The sequence below is a fragment of the Pseudopodoces humilis genome, chromosome 16 (assembly GCF_049639895.1).
Source record: "Pseudopodoces humilis isolate 2021_Gansu_Grassland_sample_001 chromosome 16, ASM4963989v1, whole genome shotgun sequence".
Lineage (NCBI taxonomy): Eukaryota > Metazoa > Chordata > Aves > Passeriformes > Paridae > Pseudopodoces > Pseudopodoces humilis.
The window spans coordinates 16,850,328-16,870,248 of record NC_142215.1 but is presented as its reverse complement, the minus strand read 5'-3'; the positions used below and the strand labels follow the sequence as shown (position 1 = coordinate 16,870,248).

Sequence of the window (19,921 nt, the reverse complement as noted above, 5' to 3'; positions counted from 1 at the left end):
GTAAGTGCCCTGAACAAACCTGAGTTACAAAACTCAGAATCAGCTATGATTTTTCATGGGCCTAACAGCAGTTCTTTAAAGGTTTTCTGGAAGTCACTTGACTTGTTCTTCATGGTTTTTTCAAGCATTAGAAGGTGCTGTTCAGGATTTTAACTGTTGAGGCTGAGTGAGTGCAGAACAGGCAGTTTGGAGTTGCCTGGTAAGAGATCAGCCACCATTTGGAGAAGAGATGCAGGGATGCCAGGGGACATTTCCTGAGACACTCACTGATATTGGGTGCTCAATCCATCCTCAGGAAATACATCCATCATTGCCCAATTTGATCTCCTTAATTTGTGTGGAACATCTGAACAAAGAAATTAGGCTTCTTGCCCCCAACAGGAATTGTGATTCTTTCTGGAAGAGAATTAAATCTGTAGCATAAATGAGTATTTGCCAAGCTTGTAAATTGATTGGTGAAATAGCTTTATTAATAACCATTAGGATTATTTTTAAATTGTAAATGTTTATCAGTTCAGCAGATTATAAAAGTTGTGCACTGCTGAATGATTGGCTTAGAGTTCATGTTGATAAGATGTTAAATCTCTTGTGAAGCTGAAAGACTGGCTTGTGTTGTGGTGTGTTTTGTTATTATGTTATATAAATGGTCTGTTCTGATTCCCCCCCTCATATTTTCCATTTCCCCAAATTGGATTATTCCCAAGTTATGTTCCTCCCCTTTACCTCTCAATCATTGTTATCTCCACCCTGCATTCCAGTGCCTTCCCTAGCCATCATTGTAAACCCTGCCCCTTGTTCTGGATCCTTCCTTGTCAATCCCTTGTTAGCCCAACCCCTTGCGGTACCTCCCCTCTGGAAATCCCCTGATGCTGTGGATACCCCCTTTGGCCCATGTGACCTTCCCCCTTTTCCCCATTGGTCCCTCACTTGTAATCTCCTCCCTTCACTCCTCCCTCCCAGGTTTTCTATTGGTTGGACTTTTGTATCCACCCCCTTTAACTCCCCCTTATAAAAGCCCTGGTACACCCCTGTTCAGCACTCTTTGGTCCCTGAACCCTTTATGGGGTAAATTGGTCCATAGAATCCATGCCAAGAGCCTCCCTCTCATCCTTCACCTCCTCCTTGTGCTGACACCAAAAGTGCTGTAGAGCAGCAGCTCTGAGGGTCAGCTCTTAACCCTCAGGTCAGGAGCTGCTCCCTACTTTTGGCATGGTGCCGTGGTGAGAGCTAACCAGGACTCCAGCACCACATCAAGCTTGGATTTTCAAATGATCTTGAAAGTGTAATATGGATTATTTTCTGCTTAAGTTTTGAAGAGAGGATGTGGATGATTGTGTGAAAACATCTTTGTAAGCTTGCATAAACCGTGTGGAGAATGCTGAGATACTAAATATATTTCCAGTTTTACACCTAAAAGATTAAAGTGATTCATATGGGTTGATTTGGAATGTCCTTGTGCAGTTGAACAAAGGCTTTGCAATACTGAGCTATGTTAATACTCATGGATGTAAGAGTGGACATTCATTCCTGAGTGTGTGATGGTTGTGGAGGAGCTGGGTGAGGTAATCTCATCCTGCTGGGAAATGTGTTGTGCTCCTTCAGAATTATCTGGCTGGAGTTAAGGGGATGCCCCTGAAATGTTCTTGCAGATAGTTGGCCGTGTTCCATGGTAGAAAAGAAAAACTGCAAAGGAGTCTTGTCATCAGCATTTCAGCTGCAGCAGGTCTCTTGGATGATCCCAAGTTTTCCATTAATCCCCAATAAGGAACTATAACATACATGTGTTTTGACTGCATGTGTTCAGTTTAATGCTTGGCAGTTACCCTAAAATTCTAAACTACAACTGATCAATAAAGAGATGCTGCTTGTAAATCCTAACTTTGTTTTGTAGTTGCCTGCTGCAAAAACAAGGCTAAAACGGGGATGCAAAAGACCGTGGCATTAAAGCAAAATAATTCTTTTGTTCTTGATATTTAGCACTGTTGATTGCAAGTGCTACTTGGTAGCATAAGCCTTATTTTCTTTGAGCTTTTATTTGGTATTGGTTTTGTCTCTGTTTTTAGCTTATTTTTAGTTTGCACTGTTTGAACTGTGAAAAGCCCCTTATGAAAAGAATGCAAAATGGAGAAATTTTTCCTGCTGCCTTTTTCATAGAAATTCCATGTCCTCCTTAAGAAAAGGAAGTAATGAAAATCGCAAGAGTGTATTTTATACCACTGAGGAGTGGGAGCTGCTGGATCCAACCCCAAAAGACCTGGAGGACTCAATGGCTCTGGAAGAAAAGAGGAAACATCTGGCAGAAGGAAATAAAGGTAGAAGTGGAGGAAGGAAGGGAATCATATGCCTTCCGTTGTTTAGCATAGAGTACTGTGTTATGTCTGTCTCTGGGAAATAAGCGGGAGCTTATCTTTTTCTTCACAAACCACATCCACAGCTCTGTAAACTATTTTTTAAAAAATCAATTCCTTACAATGTGTTTAGGGTCCCCTGCCATTCAAATACAAGAGAAAAAAGACAAAGCCTTGTTATCCACTGTTTTGGATTTCCTGAGCGTGCTACTGGTTTGGTTTGTCACATCAGTTGCAAAGTAACAAGGCAAAGGGAAATGCTGATGTTTGTAATTACTCACTTGAGTGTCTCCCACTGGAGCAGGATTGTCTTTAGGCTCTGTGTCTTTAGACTCTGTGTACCTGTTACATTGGCTTGCTTCTGAAATGGGGTAGAAGCAGGGATGGACATGAAGCAATAGCTCATCTGTGTATTTGAACTGGTTCTCAGATTTGACCGGTGTCTGGGATAAACTTGTCAAGATGTTTTTACATCTCTTTAAGATCACTTTAGGTGACATCCAAGTGATTTAATCTGTTAGAAAACATCCTGTTCATGGAGGTGAAGCCTTACATTGAATCCACTTACAGGAGCAGTAGGCTGTGCTATCAGAGATGGTTTTGCTCTGATTATTTGAAGTGAAATTTACTTCGCCATAGTTAGGGGTACCTTTTATTTTCTGTAATGAATTGTAAAATTCTTTTAATGTCTTATGTGAAAAGTGATAATTTATGAACCAAATCTTTTATCTGGGAGGGGAGAAGATTTGGAGCTTTTTGTTTTCCCCACCAAGGGAAGCCACTTGGAAAATGAGGCATGTTTAACACTATTGTATTGAGTGGTTGGAAAACTGCTCAAAGTCTAATGTTAATGAGTATATTTTTAAAGGAAATATGATTGCTTTGACATGCCTTTTTACTAAGTGAACCGAACTAGAAGAAATTGTTTTATGCAGGACTGACTAGTTCAGCTTTTCCATTTGATTTTGGCCGTGTTCCACACAAAGCAAGGCGCCCGTTGAAAGATATGATTGCATCAAGCAAAAACCGCAACAGCAGTGACTCTTCCCTAACAGACTGGTGTTCTGGCAATGGGAACAGACTGGTCTCTGAACTGCAACTGAAGTATCAAAGCCAGCAGGAAGAGTTGGAGAAGCTAAAGAAAGATCTTTTGAGCCAAAAGGTAATTAAACCTTCAGGCAAAGTGCACAAAAGCAAATGAGTCTGGAAGTGATTGTGAGTTTAACCTTTCTGGCCATCTCACTACATTAAGACTTGGTTGGTTGTTATAAAATGATGGTCCTAACCAAACCTTTGAGTACAAAAAGTCTTTAAACAAGAGGGACCATCTTTTACATCTGTTGAAGATAAGCCTGAATAAAATTTCCATCTTATTCTCTTTCTTCTTTATTCTCTGAAGTTAACTTGTTTGGTGTCTACCAGGATCCTGGCTGACAGTCATAGCTTCTTTTTCTATATGTACATAAAATATTTGAGGAACTTCTTCTTTCAGATTCTCTTTGTTTGTCTTTTGATTCTTTCAGTGCTAGTGCAGTGGGTGGGAAATGGACTTTCTTTCTCTCCTTGGGAGGGGTTTTGTAAGATAGGCCTAACCATAATGTGTGTATGTAGACTGCACTCACATGGTGGTCATGCTTATGTGCCCTCATAACTCCAATTTATTCAATACCTTGGTTTTATCTAAAATAACTTCTACTCATTTTAAGAAGAAAAATGTTTTAGATCTTACATGGAGCTGCTTCAGCTATTTGTATTTTCCTTTGTGTGAGGTGATTAAAGGGAAACCAAAGAAGTCTGAGCCCCATATTTATATTTATTTTAGACATGTTTCCTAGGAGTACCTTTGAGCTTCTGAGCCTGCTGCTGTGAGAAATCTCATTGGTCTAGTGCAACACTCCATTCACAGCTGCTTCTGTTTTAATAATAAGGAAAAAAAAAAAAAAAGGGTGTCTTAGGTAGTCATTTGTGTGGCAAGATTTTCTAAACAGCCTTTCAAAGACTTCCTTTTTGGCAAAGCAGTGTTTATTTTTTACCTCCTTTTATTTTTTCTGCATCCGTTAGAGCTCTTAGTTACCTTTGCTTTTTCCATTCTGTAACGTTTTCCTGTTGACTTTTTGGGCTTAAGCCTCTTCCTATTCATCCTACAACAGGACTGCTTGCAAGCCAGGCTTTTTTTCAGCTTCCAAGTAACTGCAGGGCCTCAGCTGTCCCCTCCTTTTCCTTAACCTGTTGTAGCCATTTCAGGCAGGATTCTTAGCTCAGTGAAGGACACTGAAGCAGTCTATATAGGCCAGTCATTGTAAGGTGTTAGCCTGCTAGGAATCATGTTGTAAAGCATTTCCTTCTTTTCTTTAAACACCGGTATGAGGTCTCAACCCTTTCCAAAAACTATTTTTCTTGATGCAAGATCTCTAAACTACAAAATCTTTAAACTTAAAATTTTATCAGGTTTTTTTGCTGTTCTTTTTTATTTCTCAGGAACTTGTTCGACTTCTGCAGCAAACAGTCCGATCTTCCCAATATGATAAATACTTTGCAAGCCACCTTTGTGAGGGGGTTCCCAAAGATACATTAGAGCTGTTGCACCAAAAAGATGACCAGATTTTGGGCCTCAACAATCAGCTTGAAAAGTTAAATCTGGAAAAAGATAGTCTCCAGCAGGAAGTCAAGAGTCTGAAGTGTAAGGTTGGAGAACTCAATGAACAGCTGGGAATGTTGATGGAAACTATTCAAGCTAAAGATGAAGTCATCATGAAACTCTCTCGTCAACTCAGTGAGTGTGAGGACAGCACATCCTCTCAAAGTGGAGCAATAAACTCCCCCACAGCCACCAGTACTAATAAGGAACTACAGGAACTGGACAGACTAAAAGTAAGAGTACTGTCTTTGTCTTGATGCATAGGGGAATCTCTTCTTGCTGTAAAAATCCTTCTTAGTCTGCTGTACTGTTTGAGATCACTACAGCAGTCCCCAGTACACTCATCATTGGAGGCTTTCTCAGGTTGGAAGCTCCATTTGGAGATGTTATGTGACAATCCAACCAGATCTTCCTTCCTTTGGGCCATCTCTAGTATGGGGTCCTATAGTTTCAGTAAATTAATCATTGGTGTGGAACAGATGGGATGTGAGAAATAATCAAAGGGGCAGGAAGGATTAAGGGTAAGAGGAAGATATAAGCATGGAGGAAAACAAACAGAGCTTGCTTTGTTTTTTATTATTTTAAATATCAAAAGTGAGGCAATATGAAAATATGAGCATGTGAAAAAATGAAGGGAAGCTCTGAGGAAACAAAACAAGAGGGAGGAGTATAAGAATCTGTTTTACTAAAGCGGCTACAGCTGCTACTGATGCTTTATTTTTATTCTTTAACATACCTCTCTGAATGTGTCACAAGTTCTTAATGGAGTTACTGAAATGATCCACTTTGCTCTAAACAGGCTTTCTTGCCTTTGGGTAAATATTGTATTTCAAATTGATTAACATTCCAAAGAATTTGGAATATAAATAAGTTGCTTAAAATATGCGTAAACATACATAACTTTTTCTTACATGTAAGCCTGGTAAATTTTAGAAAATAAAGTTGAAACTAGAAGTCAGTGGTCTTGGCAGAAAGCAGACAGAGCTTGTAGATGCTGGGGAGTGTGAGAGTCCTGTGGCTGCTGGGAGGATACCTGGTGCCCTACCAGGCTCATCTTTCAGAGGCAGTGTTTGTAGCCAGGATCTGAGTGGATTAGGCAGTGAAGTTCATTGCTAAGGATTTATCTCTCTCTATGGAGGCAGACATGAGACTTGTACTTGTAATGAGGGCTGGTGAGGGTAATGAAAACCCAAGGGGCATTCATTCTCCCTTTTTTGTGTTGCTGTGGCCTCTGGAATGGGCTCAGCCTGTACATGCCTGTTCTCTCTGCCTTTCTTCTGACAGCAGCCAACTGCCTTCCTCAGGCAGTGGAATACTGGGAGGGATGCAGGTGAAGCACAGCACCACCCTGTGCTCCTATTTGGCATGTGTGTTTCCTTTACATGAAGACCAAAAATAACATTTGATTTGAGCCTGATATTTTTAATTGTAAGTCCTATTAGGAGCTGCTGTTTCTGTCTCTAAGGTGATCTTTGACTGACAGGCATAATCCACTTTGTTTGTTTTTTGTCAACAGGACAATCTTCAGGGTTATAAGACCCAGAACAAATTTTTAAATAAGGAGATTTTGGAACTTTCTGCTCTACGAAGAAATGCAGAAGCAAGAGAGAGAGAGTGGCAGGCAAAGGTCAGCATGTTCTCACTTGGCAATGTCTAAAGCAGTTTTCCATACTTTAGCTGTAAATCTACCCAGTAAATGGAACAATTTAAATGTATTAAATATGATAGCTTAAAAAAAATGTCCTCTCAGTCCTTATAGACCAATCTTTTTGAATGGATTCTTGAAAGAAGTAATTGCTTTTAAAATTGTGTGGCCTGGTGGAACATTTTCATAATTTATGAACAAAGGTATGTACATGTCTGAAAACATTTGTTTCCTCAAAATTTAGGCTATAATGATTTTTTTTTAAAAGTCATTGACAGGATGTGTAAGGGTTTGATAGGTCACTGAGTAGAGCCTTCTCCTGAGCACAAAGGATGACTATAGTATGGTGAATGTAATTTCTGTTTGGGTGAATTTGAGTGTAGAGATGTTGCAGGTAAATAGTAAAGATTTCCAGTGCTTGGGGTTAGGGGAAATGTACTCATCTGTAACTAAGGTTAGATACCTGTAGCTGTGGTTTGGTAGGCTTTGCTTGTGTTTTTTTGAAGCCATGGACTCAGTGGCCAGGCTTAAATGCTGTATTTTTGTCACAGAGGTGTGTGTTTACAATTCTTACATGCTATTACCTAACTCACATGCCACTTAAGTTGTTCTTGTTCAAACATGCACAGACATGCTACAATGCAACCATTTTGTTATTTTATGGTATTTCATACAATGCAGTGATAAGGTTTTCTCAGATTTTCCACATGCAAAAACACTTGTGGTAGAAAACATCTGGTCTTCTATGCTGCTTTATGTTTCCTGGTGTTAAAAAAATGGGAAAGTTAAGCTGGCTGTTCTTGACTTAGATGTTTTTAAGCAGCATAAACCAATAAAATAGCGTTGAGCCAGATTTTAAAAGAAATGTAGTACAAAGTGTCTGAAGATTTATATAATACATTGTTTTCTGCAGTATACCAGCTTAGAAGCCAAACTCTGCCAGATTGAAAGTAAATACTTGATCTTGCTTCAAGAAATGAAAACTCCTGTTTGTTCTGAGGATCAAAGTCCTGCTCGTGAGGTCATCACACAGTTACTGGAAGATGCCTTGAAAGTAGAATCTAGTGAACAACCAGAACAAGCATTTTTCAAACCCCACCTGGTCAGGTAGTTTGGTCCTATTAAATTAAATGTATGTGTGTCTTGGCCAGTGGGCTCTATTACAACACTGGAAAATAGACAGTGAGGATATATTTGCAGGTTTGGGTTATTTGTTGTATTTCCCTTCATTAATGAGGGAACAGTCATGAAATTTATCATTATAATTTAATAATTTTAGCTGTATAAATACATTGGGTTGGGGAATACATCTGGTGCAGGTTGAGATGCAGATTGAGCTCTGGGTGGTCTCATCTGGAAGATAAGGGGCCATGAACTGCCAATTCTTTACATAACAAGAAGCACAAGGCCTGGTGGCACCAGCCAGGTGAGGGACACTGGGAGACACAGCAAGGACTCAGGAGGGATGAGCAAGACTTGGAAGGCCTGGACTGTGAGGGGTTAAAACTCATGGGGTTCTTTTGTTGAGGACATTTCGTGGAACCAGCCTGGGCTGTGTGTGCACCTTGAATAAATTGTTTTGGGGAGACTGAGACTCTGCCAAGGGAAGCCTGGGGTGGAGAGCTGTGAGGAAACCTAGCCTGGCTGTGAGTGTGGGGTGTGCAGGAGTCAAGTGGGGACCACTGGGGGGGCTTTGGCCCCAGCAGTGACAGTGTCTGTTGAGAGTGTGGCTGCCAGGAGTCTTGGGAAAGGCCACACTGGGAAGTTTCACTGACACATTTATTCATTAATTGAGATACAGTATCAAACTTAGATGAAGGTATTGCTGTACAGCTGCTGAAGGTGAGCTGCTGAGGAGATGGGTGCATTTCAACTCAATTATGTTGTTAAATGAATTGCTTAATTTGTGTAGTAATATATACAGGAACATGGGCACCAAGTCTTTTGTATATGGAATTGTACAAGTAATTGTTAAATGAAGAATATACTTCAGAAAAATGTTTAATAAGAAGAACTTGAGAGCTGTGGAGAGTGGCTTTGAAGTAATTTTATGGTGGGAACTTGAGAGCTTCAGGGCTACTGAACGTATTTTTAAAACCTTTTCTCTTCCTCTCCATTTCAGTGAATATGATATATATGGTTTTCAGACTGTCCCTGAGGATGATGATGAGGAGAAACTAGTAGCAAAATCACGAGCTTTGGACTTGAGATCACTTTCACTCAGTGAAAATCGAGAAATCTCCACAGGAGTGAAATGGGAAAACTATTTTGCAAGCACAATGAATAGAGAGATGATATGCTGTGTGGAACTGAAGAACCTTATTCGGTCTGGAATTCCGCATGAACACCGTTCCAAGATGTGGAAATGGTGTGTCAATCTCCATGTTAAAAAGTTCAAGGACAGTGCCATTCCTGGCTACTTCCAAACCTTGCTTCAAAAAGCTCTGGAAAAACCAAATCCTGCATCTAAACAGATTGAGTTGGATCTCTTGAGGACTTTGCCAAACAACAAACATTACTCCTCCCCAACGTCTGAAGGGATCCAGAAGCTGCGAAATGTGCTGCTGGCATTTTCCTGGAGAAATCCTGATATAGGATATTGCCAAGGGCTCAACAGGTAAGATTTTGCCAATCTTGGGTAATAACTGAGCCTTTCAAATCACATGTATAGCAACACAGTTTCGAACAGCAGTTTGTCTTATGGGTTGTATGCTCGTAATTTATAATAAACAAATAACGATTGCGTTTTTTAAACCAATGAAAAAAGCGGTTGACCTGGATAATAAATTTTCTTCTTTTAAAACAAGCAGAAAAGAAATGCTTGAAGTTTTTTTTTGTACTGTTAAGGCAACAACTTTCAGCATTTTTCACTGATGTCTTCAATCAGAATTACTGAATTTGAAGGGGATTCTTGTGTTATTCTTGTGAATTCTGATTCATTGCAGTTGGCCTTTGCCAGAATAACTTTGCTACTTGGAGATCTGTAGTAAAAGAAGGTGCTACTTGGAGCAGGTGTGTTGGTCTAACACCCTGTCTCATCCCCATGCAATAGATGTCCATTTGTGCACTATTTTATGTACCAGAATAGGCTTTTGAACTTAGACCAGGTTTGCCATTTGAAATAGCACTGAAGAATTAGTAGAACAGAAGCAGTGAGTAATGTAGTAGATGTGGTGAGGTGGTGGTAGTAGCAGTAGTAGTAATGTGGGAACTTCCACCTAACACCCTTAGAATAAACATCTCCTTTCTATAGTAGACTCTGTGTTTGAGAGCTCTTAAAATTTGAAACACCAACACTTCAAGAAATTTTTAGAGCAAGTTTTTGCCTTTTTCTGCCTTCTGAATAAAAATACTTGGTGTGGCTGAGAAGGCATGGCTTTGCCCCATCTTAAACTTCTTTAAGTTTTGCTGTTCAGTGCTCTGCTGTTAATACATTTATCTCTGCTGAACAGAAACAAATATTTTCCTCTAATGTTTCATGATATTTATTTGTGATACTGTAATAATCTTCTCCAAATAAACCCTGTTTTTAGGTTGGTAGCAATTGCACTTCTGTACTTGGAACAGGAAGATGCTTTTTGGTGTCTAGTAACAATAGTGGAAGTTTTCATGCCCCGTGATTATTATACTAAGACACTGCTGGGATCCCAGGTATGTGCTCTGCTGGGATAAAGCCTGGTCATGTAAACTGCAGCCAGTCAAAAGCTTTCCTCTGCAACTGTCTGATAGGGCTCCTTGGAAGGGGGTGGGAGTGGAATTGACAGGTGTGGGTTCCAGGCACCAGGACTCTTTGTTTGGACAAGGACTTTAACAGTGAGATAGTTGTTCAGTTGTCCTGCTTGGAGCTGCAGTCCTTAACCCCTCTTTTCATTGATAGCTTCCCAACCCTGAGCTGTGTTATCATTCTTTTCCTCACATCTGGGGGCATGGTGGTGCTGGACTCTGGGGGAGGGCAGGGTGAGAATGCATTTGCAGTGCTATGGGCAGTAGTCACTGTAGCATTCCTGCTTCCAGGTGATGCTCTGGTCCAGGCTGCCTTCAACAGCCAAGTGTTTGCCCAGCATGTTCTCTGCTCCTGTGCTCTTGCACCAGTGCAGCACTGGTGACCAGTACTAGAAACAGTCCCCCTGTGTGTGAGGAGCCCTGTGAGACTGGGGCTGGGTTTAGAAGCACACAAGGGAAATGTGCAGTGGGGTAGCTGTGTGTGCTTTGGGTGGATCTAGCTTGGAAGTGTGAACTAGACATTCCTGGGTTTCCTGGTTACTTCTGGAAAAACTTGGACTTATAGATTGGCAACAGCCTTGCTCTAAATGATGTGCTGGAAAATTTGAACAATAACACCCTATTTGTCATCTCTTTAGGTTGATCAGCGAGTGTTTAAGGATTTATTGAGTGAAAAGCTTCCACGACTACATGCTCATTTTGAACAATATAAAGTTGATTATACTCTCATCACTTTCAACTGGTTTCTTGTGGTTTTTGTGGACAGTGTTGTTAGTGACATCCTTTTCAAAATCTGGGACTCCTTCCTCTATGAGGGACCAAAGGTGAACTGAATGGGCTGATTTGTTAATTTGTTACCTGATAACAAAGTACTGTGGTGTTACCGAGTGCAGGGTTAAAGGAAGGTTGTTTGCAAAACTCCTGTCAGTTAAAATGACTGGTAGGAAAAAAAACAAGGGAGGAACTGTGCATAAATAACCATTCAAAACATTTTCCAGCTTTTGGAAATAGGGGCTGGGGCAGGGAAGGTAGATAGAGGGAGATGTGATGAGAGGGCTCAAGTGCAGCCTGTGCATGAGGAACTCTTGCTGGGAGTTTATAAAGATGATAATGAGACTCAGTGTATTCTGTACCTACAAAGCACTAAATATTGTATGTGTTTTTATCAGGTAATATTCCGATTTGCCCTGGCACTATTTAAATACAAGGAAGAGGAAATCTTAAAACTGCAAGATTCAATGTCTATTTTCAAGTACCTTCGCTATTTCACACGCACCATCCTTGATGCCAGGTGGGTAACTCACACTGGAGTGGCACTGAAGGACTTTTAGTGGGCCATGGGAGATGTCTGTCTTGTGGCTTTGGTGTTGTTTTCATCTAGATCCTAATTCAGACATAAAGCAACTAGAGATGCAGCCAACTGCTAGGATTTGTCATGAGCACTTTTATCTAGCAGAGACAAATCAGAAGTGATGTAGGCTTAAATAGTAATTTTTGTGTGTGAATGAGATTACCTTGTTTACGTGTTGTTTCATGGTAGCAACACATCTGAATTTTAACCATAGGTGAAGTTTTTCCTCTGCATTGCAGATGCAACTTGTTAGTAAAATATTTTATGATGAATAAAAGTACATCCTGGCTCAAGCATTAAAGATGTGAGCTGTGTCCCCCACGACTTAGATCCCCTATGCATGGTTAATGCACAGGCTCCTGCCACATAGTTCCAGCTGATTTTAAGATAAACTTGGAAGCAGAGAATAAATACAAATTAGATACTTTTCTGGTCTTCAGTCTTTGCGTAGGACTTACAGTTGGTAAATTAGGGTCTAGTGTTTTTAGATTCCTGGTTTCAAGACTGTAGAGCAGCCGGTTAATCTTAAAAAGAAAAGTCATATTGGGATTGGTTTAATGTCTGAAAATGTTTTGCACATCTTTTGAAGCTCGCTAATATTCAATTTAGAGCAAAATTGTATATTGAAATGTGAGCTGTTTCTTTTTAGCATAATAAACTCCACATCAATTTAGGCCTAGACTTTGACTCCTGCTGCAAGAGCTTTATTATTTTTACTTACTGTGTTTTAGTTTCGACTGGAGAGAAGTTAAGGCTGAATAATCTTGTGCTTGAAAGGGATTGCTGGGATTGATGCAGAGAGAAAAAAAATCTTTTTTTTTTTTCCTTACCCAATTCAAACAAAATTTTGATATTTAATCAGAGGTGAAGATTAGGCTTTCCATTCTTTTTCCACTTATGGAAACGGTATCTTGATTCTCCTGTCTAAACTTTCTGGTGCTGAAATAACCTGTTTTAAAGATTTCTAAAATTGCTGAATTTGGTGGTAACAAAATGAACTAATGAGGGATCATTGAGAAATGGGGAGTTCAGGTGAGGGCAGAATTCAGTACATCAAAGATGCTTGGAATACAGATGTGCTCTGTGCTGATCTGTAAGTCTCTGCCTTTTGGGGTTTTAAGAGTGGAAGCAGAGCAGTGCCACCTAGGGAATATGGATTTGCCTTCTAGGACTGACAGGACATGATTCAAGCTGCTTGATTTCTTATTCTGCTGTTTGTACCAGTTTTACATCATCATCATTTGAGCAGTACCAAAGCACGTAGAATGAGTTCTTTCTTGATACGGACAAAAAATGATCCTGTTGTAGAGGGAAAATTCAGAAATATTTATTAGATTAGAATTCATGGATGTTCTGAATGGGTTAAAATCATTCTGCACAGAGTTTAAGTTCAAACTCTGTAATAAGAGAAAGGTCTCTACAGACACATGCATAATTATATTCTAGTAGGAATAGGATGTCATAGCTGGGTTTTTTTATACAGCCATGGCATGTTGTGTGCAGGTAGAGAAGCTGCTGGAATATATTCTGTATAGAAATAGCAGGAAATAATTCCTTGATCACTCAAAAATACAAACCTACCATTAAACTGTCCAAAGAAGTTTTCTTAATATTTATTTCTGATAACTCAAATAGAATAAATTAAATATTCTAGTTCCCCTTTTTCCTTAGTAAACAATTAGATGTTTTTGGGTGTAGATCAGCAATAATGATGTAGTTGGATGCAGTCTTTTTGGACTGATTAGACTGACCAGTTGCTGGGTTTGCTGGGACTGCAGTGTGACTCTGGAAGGGGGCTGGATCCTCTCTGGTGCAATTGTGCCCTGGCAAGTTTGGCTTGACACTGGCCCAGAGGTCTCTGTGCTGCAGGTAGCAGAACCCCAGAACATTCTCACTGTGTTGGTGTTCTGCTTTATCCTTGTCCACATTTATGTTGTCCCTGGCTTTATCTGGTCTGTTGATTGTCAGGTTATCTTGATTAACTGGAGGGCTGAGTGGCTTGGGATTGAAGGAGCTGCAGAGGGTTCTGTGGAGGAAATTATCAGATCTGTAACGGGTAACTGGATGTACTGAGCATTCAGTGCAGCCAGGGAAGCTCTGATAGCCAAGCTTATGTCTCCTGCTCAGCATTTCAAGGTGGTGATCTCTAGAGCAGAGTTTACAAGTGGCTTGGGGAAACTCTTGAGCGTTTGATTACACTTTATCACTTGAAATAACCTTAAGCCTGAATGCTTTATAGAAATTTCTTGAAATATTGATAACATGTGAGACCTATTCAAGTGTGGAAGAGACCAGAGATATGTGACATATGATAGAAGTCAATATGGATGAAGTTTAAAACTGATTTAAAAGCCCACAAAATATGAATTATTGTCTTCTACCATTGTGTAATCTTGCAGGAAACTGACTGCTATTGCTTTTGGAGACCTGAATCCTTTTCCATTACGCCAGATCAGGAACCGCAGGGCATATCACCTGGAGAAAGTGCGCCTGGAGCTGACGGAGCTGGAAGCCATTCGTGAGGACTTCCTGCGCGAGAGAGAGACCTGCGTAGAAAAAAGAGACCTTATTAGTGATGATGAGGAGGACAGCTGAAAGTGCTTAATATAAACTGTTCCTTGGGATCATGACCAAAGTGAGATAACCTCCAAAACACTTTATTAATCCTGTCAAACAGAATGTAAACTCGTTGCATTTGGAAATATGCAGGACAGATTTTCAAATCCCAGGACTTTCAGAAATACCACTTTGTATGGAGGCCAAATAATTCTGTTTACATTTATGTTCATGGAGTCATTTGTAGAGCACTTAATATCTGTCTCAGTTTAGTCTTTTAGCTGAATTGACAGTTGTTTTCTCACAGTGCACCATTAATGCCTAAATGTGAAACAATAAGAAATGTCCATGCTCTGTTACATTCATTGCCATTCTGAGTTTAGAGTTTTTTTGATGTAATCATGTTTTTCGTAGTGCAGGCTCAATGTGAGAGGACATCATATTTCTTGGATTCAGGTTAGCTCTATCTAGCCATTCTTGAGGTCACTAACCAGAAAAGCATGGGAGGAAGATTCCTTTGTCTTTTCCTGAAGTGTCATGCAATGGGTCACCAAACAGAACACTTGAATATATGTGCTCTAAAGTAAAGGTAAAATAAGTACCTAAGTACCTATTTTTGTCACTGACTGTCGAGTGTGTACTGAAACAGTGATAGCAAACATAATTTCTACTTTTCAGAGCAGCTGTGTTGATAAAGATTCTCATTAATGCAAAGGGGCTTATAGATCAAACTCTATTCAATCAATTTTATTTGTATTCACTTTTTTGATTGCAATGATTTAAAAAGGTCACAACCAAACTCCAGATACTATGGAATAATGGAGCTTGTCACAGGAGTACCATGCTTTAGGAGCTAATTTAAGAAGAAACACAGTGTTCTTTCTGCATGATTGTGGAACTGTTGTACAATAATGGTAGGGACTGGGTTCGTAATACAAATATTTACCAGTCAAAGGAATCTAAAGGTCACAACATGCACACGGGAACTGAAGATCCTTTTCCAAAAGAAAAATGCAATATTCTCCTAATGTGCTCAGCCTTACTGTGAGTGTTGGATGTACTTCCTGCAAGACAGCTGTAAGGAGCAACATCTAGGCTGTTGAAATGTGCTATTTCTGCTGTTGAAATTGGTGACTAGCAGTGCTCATAAATGGTTCTGGAGAGCAGGACACTTTCTTACTTGCTGGCTATTGTCTGGACTTTTGCAGTATTTTTTCTTGAACTGTTGGATCTTCAGAATGTTGGATTGACTGTAATGTGTCATGATAAAATTAGGATTCAAATACTAGCAAATCACTGAGCTCTGGGGAAGTGGTTAATTGGCAAAAAACAAAACTAATCATTGGGAAGAGTGAAGTGTGTCAAGCTTGTATTTTATGTGTTTTGTTTTTCAGAAATAGTAGTGCTTTATTGGGTGTAATTGTGTAATCATTTTAGTCAATTTAAGTGTGTGCGGAGAGAAATCCTGCTTCTGTTTCACAGCACTTTTAAAAAAGTTTTATTTTAGATAACAGTTGCAGCCTTCTCCAAGTAAGCATATTGTAAGTTAGTTTATATGGAAGGGAACTATTTGATCAATGATGAAGTTGTAACTTAGAGGACTAATTTTGGTATAAAATTTATGCTTCCTGTATGACACATAATTTTTACCTAGCCAGCAGATATTTGCCAATGAGGAACTGATGGTGTGATCATATTAATTTATACACTATTAGTCTTCAAAAATGTCCCCTACATTTGTCTGTGGTAAGCAGTAGCTGGGGATTTTTTCTAATTCCCTAGTTACTTTTGGTTGTGTACTGGAGGGCAGGGTTTTGATATTACTGCATGTACTGTATTCTTTTTCTACTTACAATCAGTATTTGAATACAAAAATGGGACCAAGTTTTCTAATTTTCTAGTTATGCTGTCTTGGTTTTGAAAGAGCTGGTCTCTAAGTCAATATGTAATGTAGGCTTTTTGTTTGTATGTTTGTTTTAATATTGTTGTAAAGTGTTAAATGAATTCTTTTTTAAGGTGAAGATCTTCCTTTCAGTGAACACAAGTGAAATAGTAAGGTGAAGAATTTAGATTGTTGTACTTACCCTATTCCTACAATCTGTTTTTGTTTGGCTTTGAGTCTTCACTATGAGCTAGTCCTATGACTTCAGGAGGTGTTTTCAGACTGATTCCATCAAAGTGTTTGGGTTGTGAAGATAAAGCTAACTTTAAGACAATGGTTCAGGAAGTTCTGTAGCTGACAAAACAAGACCTGCAATATTACAGGACCATTTTTGTTAGAGTTGTGCTGATGGATCAGTTTGTGTGTGCATGTGTTGCTGTGTTTCATTCTATTAAGTTGTTTCCAATTGTACAGTAAAATTAAGTAGCTCTGTTTCTTCTGCCACAGTGTGACTGTCACCCATGAATGTTAAGAACCCTGTGGAAGTTGTGTTGTCTCCAGGTATTTTGACAGCTTGCAGATATGTAATGGGTCAATGCTGTTATGCTCAAGTTTCCAGCAAGCTGTTGGCTTCATTTTGTTAAGTCTTGTTACTGGTTTAGTGAGAGCTAAAAGGTCAAAAAATTGCAGAGGCTTCTCACCTTTGGCCACTAGAAGTCTCTGTGGAACAAAAATAAGATGTGTATAGCAGGAAATAACATCAGGGGAACTTGCCTTGCTTGCTGTTGCAAATGTCGTTGTGTGACTTAAGTTTTCTGGGGGTGCTTAAATCTGGTTACCTTGGAGAGCAGTAACTTATTAGAGACATGCAGGATACACAGGCAGTATTTAATCCTGATGAAACCAGGCCAAAATACACTGTGCCTCAGTTGTCTGCCAAAGCTGAACTGCACGGAGCTCAAGAGTTTGTGTTTGTGTGTGAACTTCTGAAGTGGTGCATGAGGTTTACCATTCATGCCAGCCAGATAGGGGGCAATTGACCTGTTCATGCACACAACAACTGCCAAGATGATAATTTAACTTCAAGGCCTTGCATGTAACATGCAAAGAGTTCCCCATACGTGGTTCCCAGAATATGTGATATAACCCAGACCACTAAGTTGCATCATGCAGAATATTCCTCTATCTCTATTCATGTGTGCATGGCTTCCCAGTGAAACTTTGCATTACAGGGTCTATATCTTCTATTAAATAGGCAAAAAATTGGTGCACTACGCCTCTAGTTATTAGAACTGCACAGTATTTCAGCTTGACCTGTACATGTGTACAGGTAGTGTTATCATCCAGTGTTATCACATAGTTTGGTGTTCTTTTTACCACCTGTGTAATCAATAAAAATTATTTTTCTGTTGTTCCCTTCAGTGTCTTCTGTGATTCTCCCCTTTCCCTCAGTGTTTATAAACATAATATTTCAGCAAAAAGGAAAGATTTTTTTTCTTCCTTAAAAAACATCAAACATGAATGAACAGTCTTAAATTTGACAGAATTGTATGTTCAGACACATAACTGAGAAACAGAAAATTGATTAATTTAATGAAATTGTGTAGCTGTTTAAGTGACTGTTCCCTTAAGTGCCATGTTAAAAATCAGCAATATGCGGTACAAGAAATTTGAATCACAAACAAAAGTGATACTATCTTCACAAAGATTGATGTAAAGAAAAAATAAATTGTTTATTGCTTTATATATTGCTCTGTTTCTTCCTTTTTTTTCCCCCTGTAACAGATGGAAATATCTGCAGGTGTCATCAGAACAAGCCAGTGGTAGAGCTTGTATTTTTGTCTGATAACGGAGTTTGAGAGAATCTCTATAAAGGAACATACATGTAAATTTGGCTTTGAAGCATGAAGATGTGAACCATAGACATGTTGCATGCAGGTGATGCTGACTGGGTAAGCTTGTCATTGGTATCCTTTATCTTTGGGAGAAGAGGAAGAAATGAGACAAAATTTGCATGAGCACAGGAATTTTCAGAGTTCACACACTTTCTGGGAAACATATTTGTATAATATCTCCTGACACCCCAAAAACTTCTTTAGGAGGCTTGGTACTGATGTTCTGACAGTCTTTTGTAGTAAAATAAATAATTTCAGCTGCTTTGAAAATTTAATCAAACTCAATTAATTTGGAAATCAAGTCTCAATATCTGTCTTTCAGATATGCATTTTGCATTTTGGAATTGATTCCCTTAAAGAGGTTTGAATACCTCAGCTATTTCAGCTACGTAACTTAATAGCTTAATGTAAGGGAGGAAAAAATAAGAGTTAGGACATGATTGTAATTGCATATCCAAGCATGTCTTTCATAGCAGAGGTGAATAGTGCACAGTTCTTGTCCTCTGTCTCTGCTACAGAATGACAAGCTGTTATAGGAGTAGATATTGGCACAGCTGGAAATCTGTTCAAAGGGGTTGCAAAACAGGATAGAGATCATCAGTTGAGGCAGAACACAACTATGGCCTAAAGACCTCGTGTCCTGTTTACTGAAAGTTTATAGTCAGAGAAATAAACAGAAAATTCTGGGAAGAGAGTGCATGGGGAGCAATGTCCTCACTTGGATACTTGGCATGCTTAGCTTGAGTAGGTTGTACAGCTGCTGGGGCCTGTAAAGAACAGCTGAGACTCCCATTTGCTCCTTGGAACTAAGCTTGAAGCATCTGCTCTCAATGGGATTGCAATAAGGGTGTGAGTGTGGCTGATGTATGTTAAAAACCTGGTTCCTAAGGAATGCATAACTTAGGATAAACACAGCTGGCATACTCTGAACCAAGACCAAATACCTGCAGAATCTCTCTATGCTCTGGGTGCCTCAGAGATGCAGAGAACACACTGAATCTGCTGGTATTACAAGGTATCAGGTGTTCCTTCTTTGGGATTTTCAGAAGTGCTAAGCATAGCTTCCTTATCTGCAGCTCCCTGACCTCAACAGAAAGCAGAATCCATGTAGTGCTGAAGCATTAAGAATTCCCACACATGAAATATGTTCCCTCAGATAATGCAAAGGAAGGGTGTGCTCTGCCTTGGAAACTTCCCCCCTAGAAAATAAGGTAGAAGGTTAAATCAGTAGTTAGCAGAGTGGTATTTGCACTGTGATGATCTGCTGGAAAAGCTACATTTGTCCACAGTTCAAGGATACCCACCTGTAGTGACAGCTTTTCAGAGCATGAGACTAGAAAGCAAAATGCAGGACTATATACTTGGTATAAATGATAAAATAGTGTTGGCTTCCACATTCATAGATTAGCTTTTTCCATCACAAGTATTTTGATACAGTACAACTTATACTTACTTTTAACTGCTTTATATAATCTGTCAGTTTATGTATGCATTGTATAGTTCATATGAATAGTAGTATAATAAATATATTATAGGCCTTAGCAAAATGTTAAAAGAGAGACTAAAGTATTTCTATGTAGCAAATTCAGACAATAGTGTAAAGTAATAATAAGGCAACAGTGACAAGAAACAGAGCATAACCAGCTGGGAAGGATTTACCGACTATTGGCGTTATCAGGGATGGTGAACCAACAGGATAAAACTATGGGAAGAAATAAAATATATGGACCTAATTTACAGAATGTCTTGCAGAAAAGTCAGAGCTTAAAACCAAACGAGAGTTCCTAGAACATCAAAAACTCAAAGGAAGGTTTGAATAATGTATAAGCTAATGAATATGCATGTAACCCCAGCAATGTAACCATATATAGAGAACAGGATTT

At 39.3% G+C, this 19,921-nt stretch overlaps 2 protein-coding genes across 6 annotated transcripts in view; both read left to right on the top strand.

Moving 5' to 3' along the window:
- The window catches only part of TBC1D2B (TBC1 domain family member 2B), a 31,550-nt gene extending 13,663 nt beyond the window's left edge, over window positions 1-17,887 (top strand). For 3 of the 5 annotated variants that reach the window (XM_005521413.3, XM_014251137.2, XM_014251136.2), the window contains exons 4-13: window positions 2,155-2,312; window positions 3,284-3,510; window positions 4,827-5,219; window positions 6,503-6,613; window positions 7,545-7,738; window positions 8,754-9,248; window positions 10,165-10,282; window positions 10,993-11,178; window positions 11,524-11,645; window positions 14,105-17,887. In XM_005521413.3, the coding sequence (XP_005521470.2) occupies window positions 2,155-2,312; window positions 3,284-3,510; window positions 4,827-5,219; window positions 6,503-6,613; window positions 7,545-7,738; window positions 8,754-9,248; window positions 10,165-10,282; window positions 10,993-11,178; window positions 11,524-11,645; window positions 14,105-14,300 (2,200 nt within the window). In that variant the 3' untranslated portion in view covers window positions 14,301-17,887. The remainder of the gene's footprint in view (window positions 1-2,154; window positions 2,313-3,283; window positions 3,511-4,826; window positions 5,220-6,502; window positions 6,614-7,544; window positions 7,739-8,753; window positions 9,249-10,164; window positions 10,283-10,992; window positions 11,179-11,523; window positions 11,646-14,104) is intronic. The other 2 variants (XM_088062993.1, XM_088062992.1) reach the window with 2 other exon arrangements.
- Window positions 17,888-17,994: 107 nt separating this feature from the next.
- DAPK2 (death associated protein kinase 2) overlaps window positions 17,995-19,921 on the top strand; it is a 39,977-nt gene continuing 38,050 nt past the window's right edge. The window contains exon 1 of the mRNA XM_014251139.2: window positions 17,995-18,095. The gene's annotated coding sequence lies outside the window, so the exon portion shown is untranslated. The remainder of the gene's footprint in view (window positions 18,096-19,921) is intronic.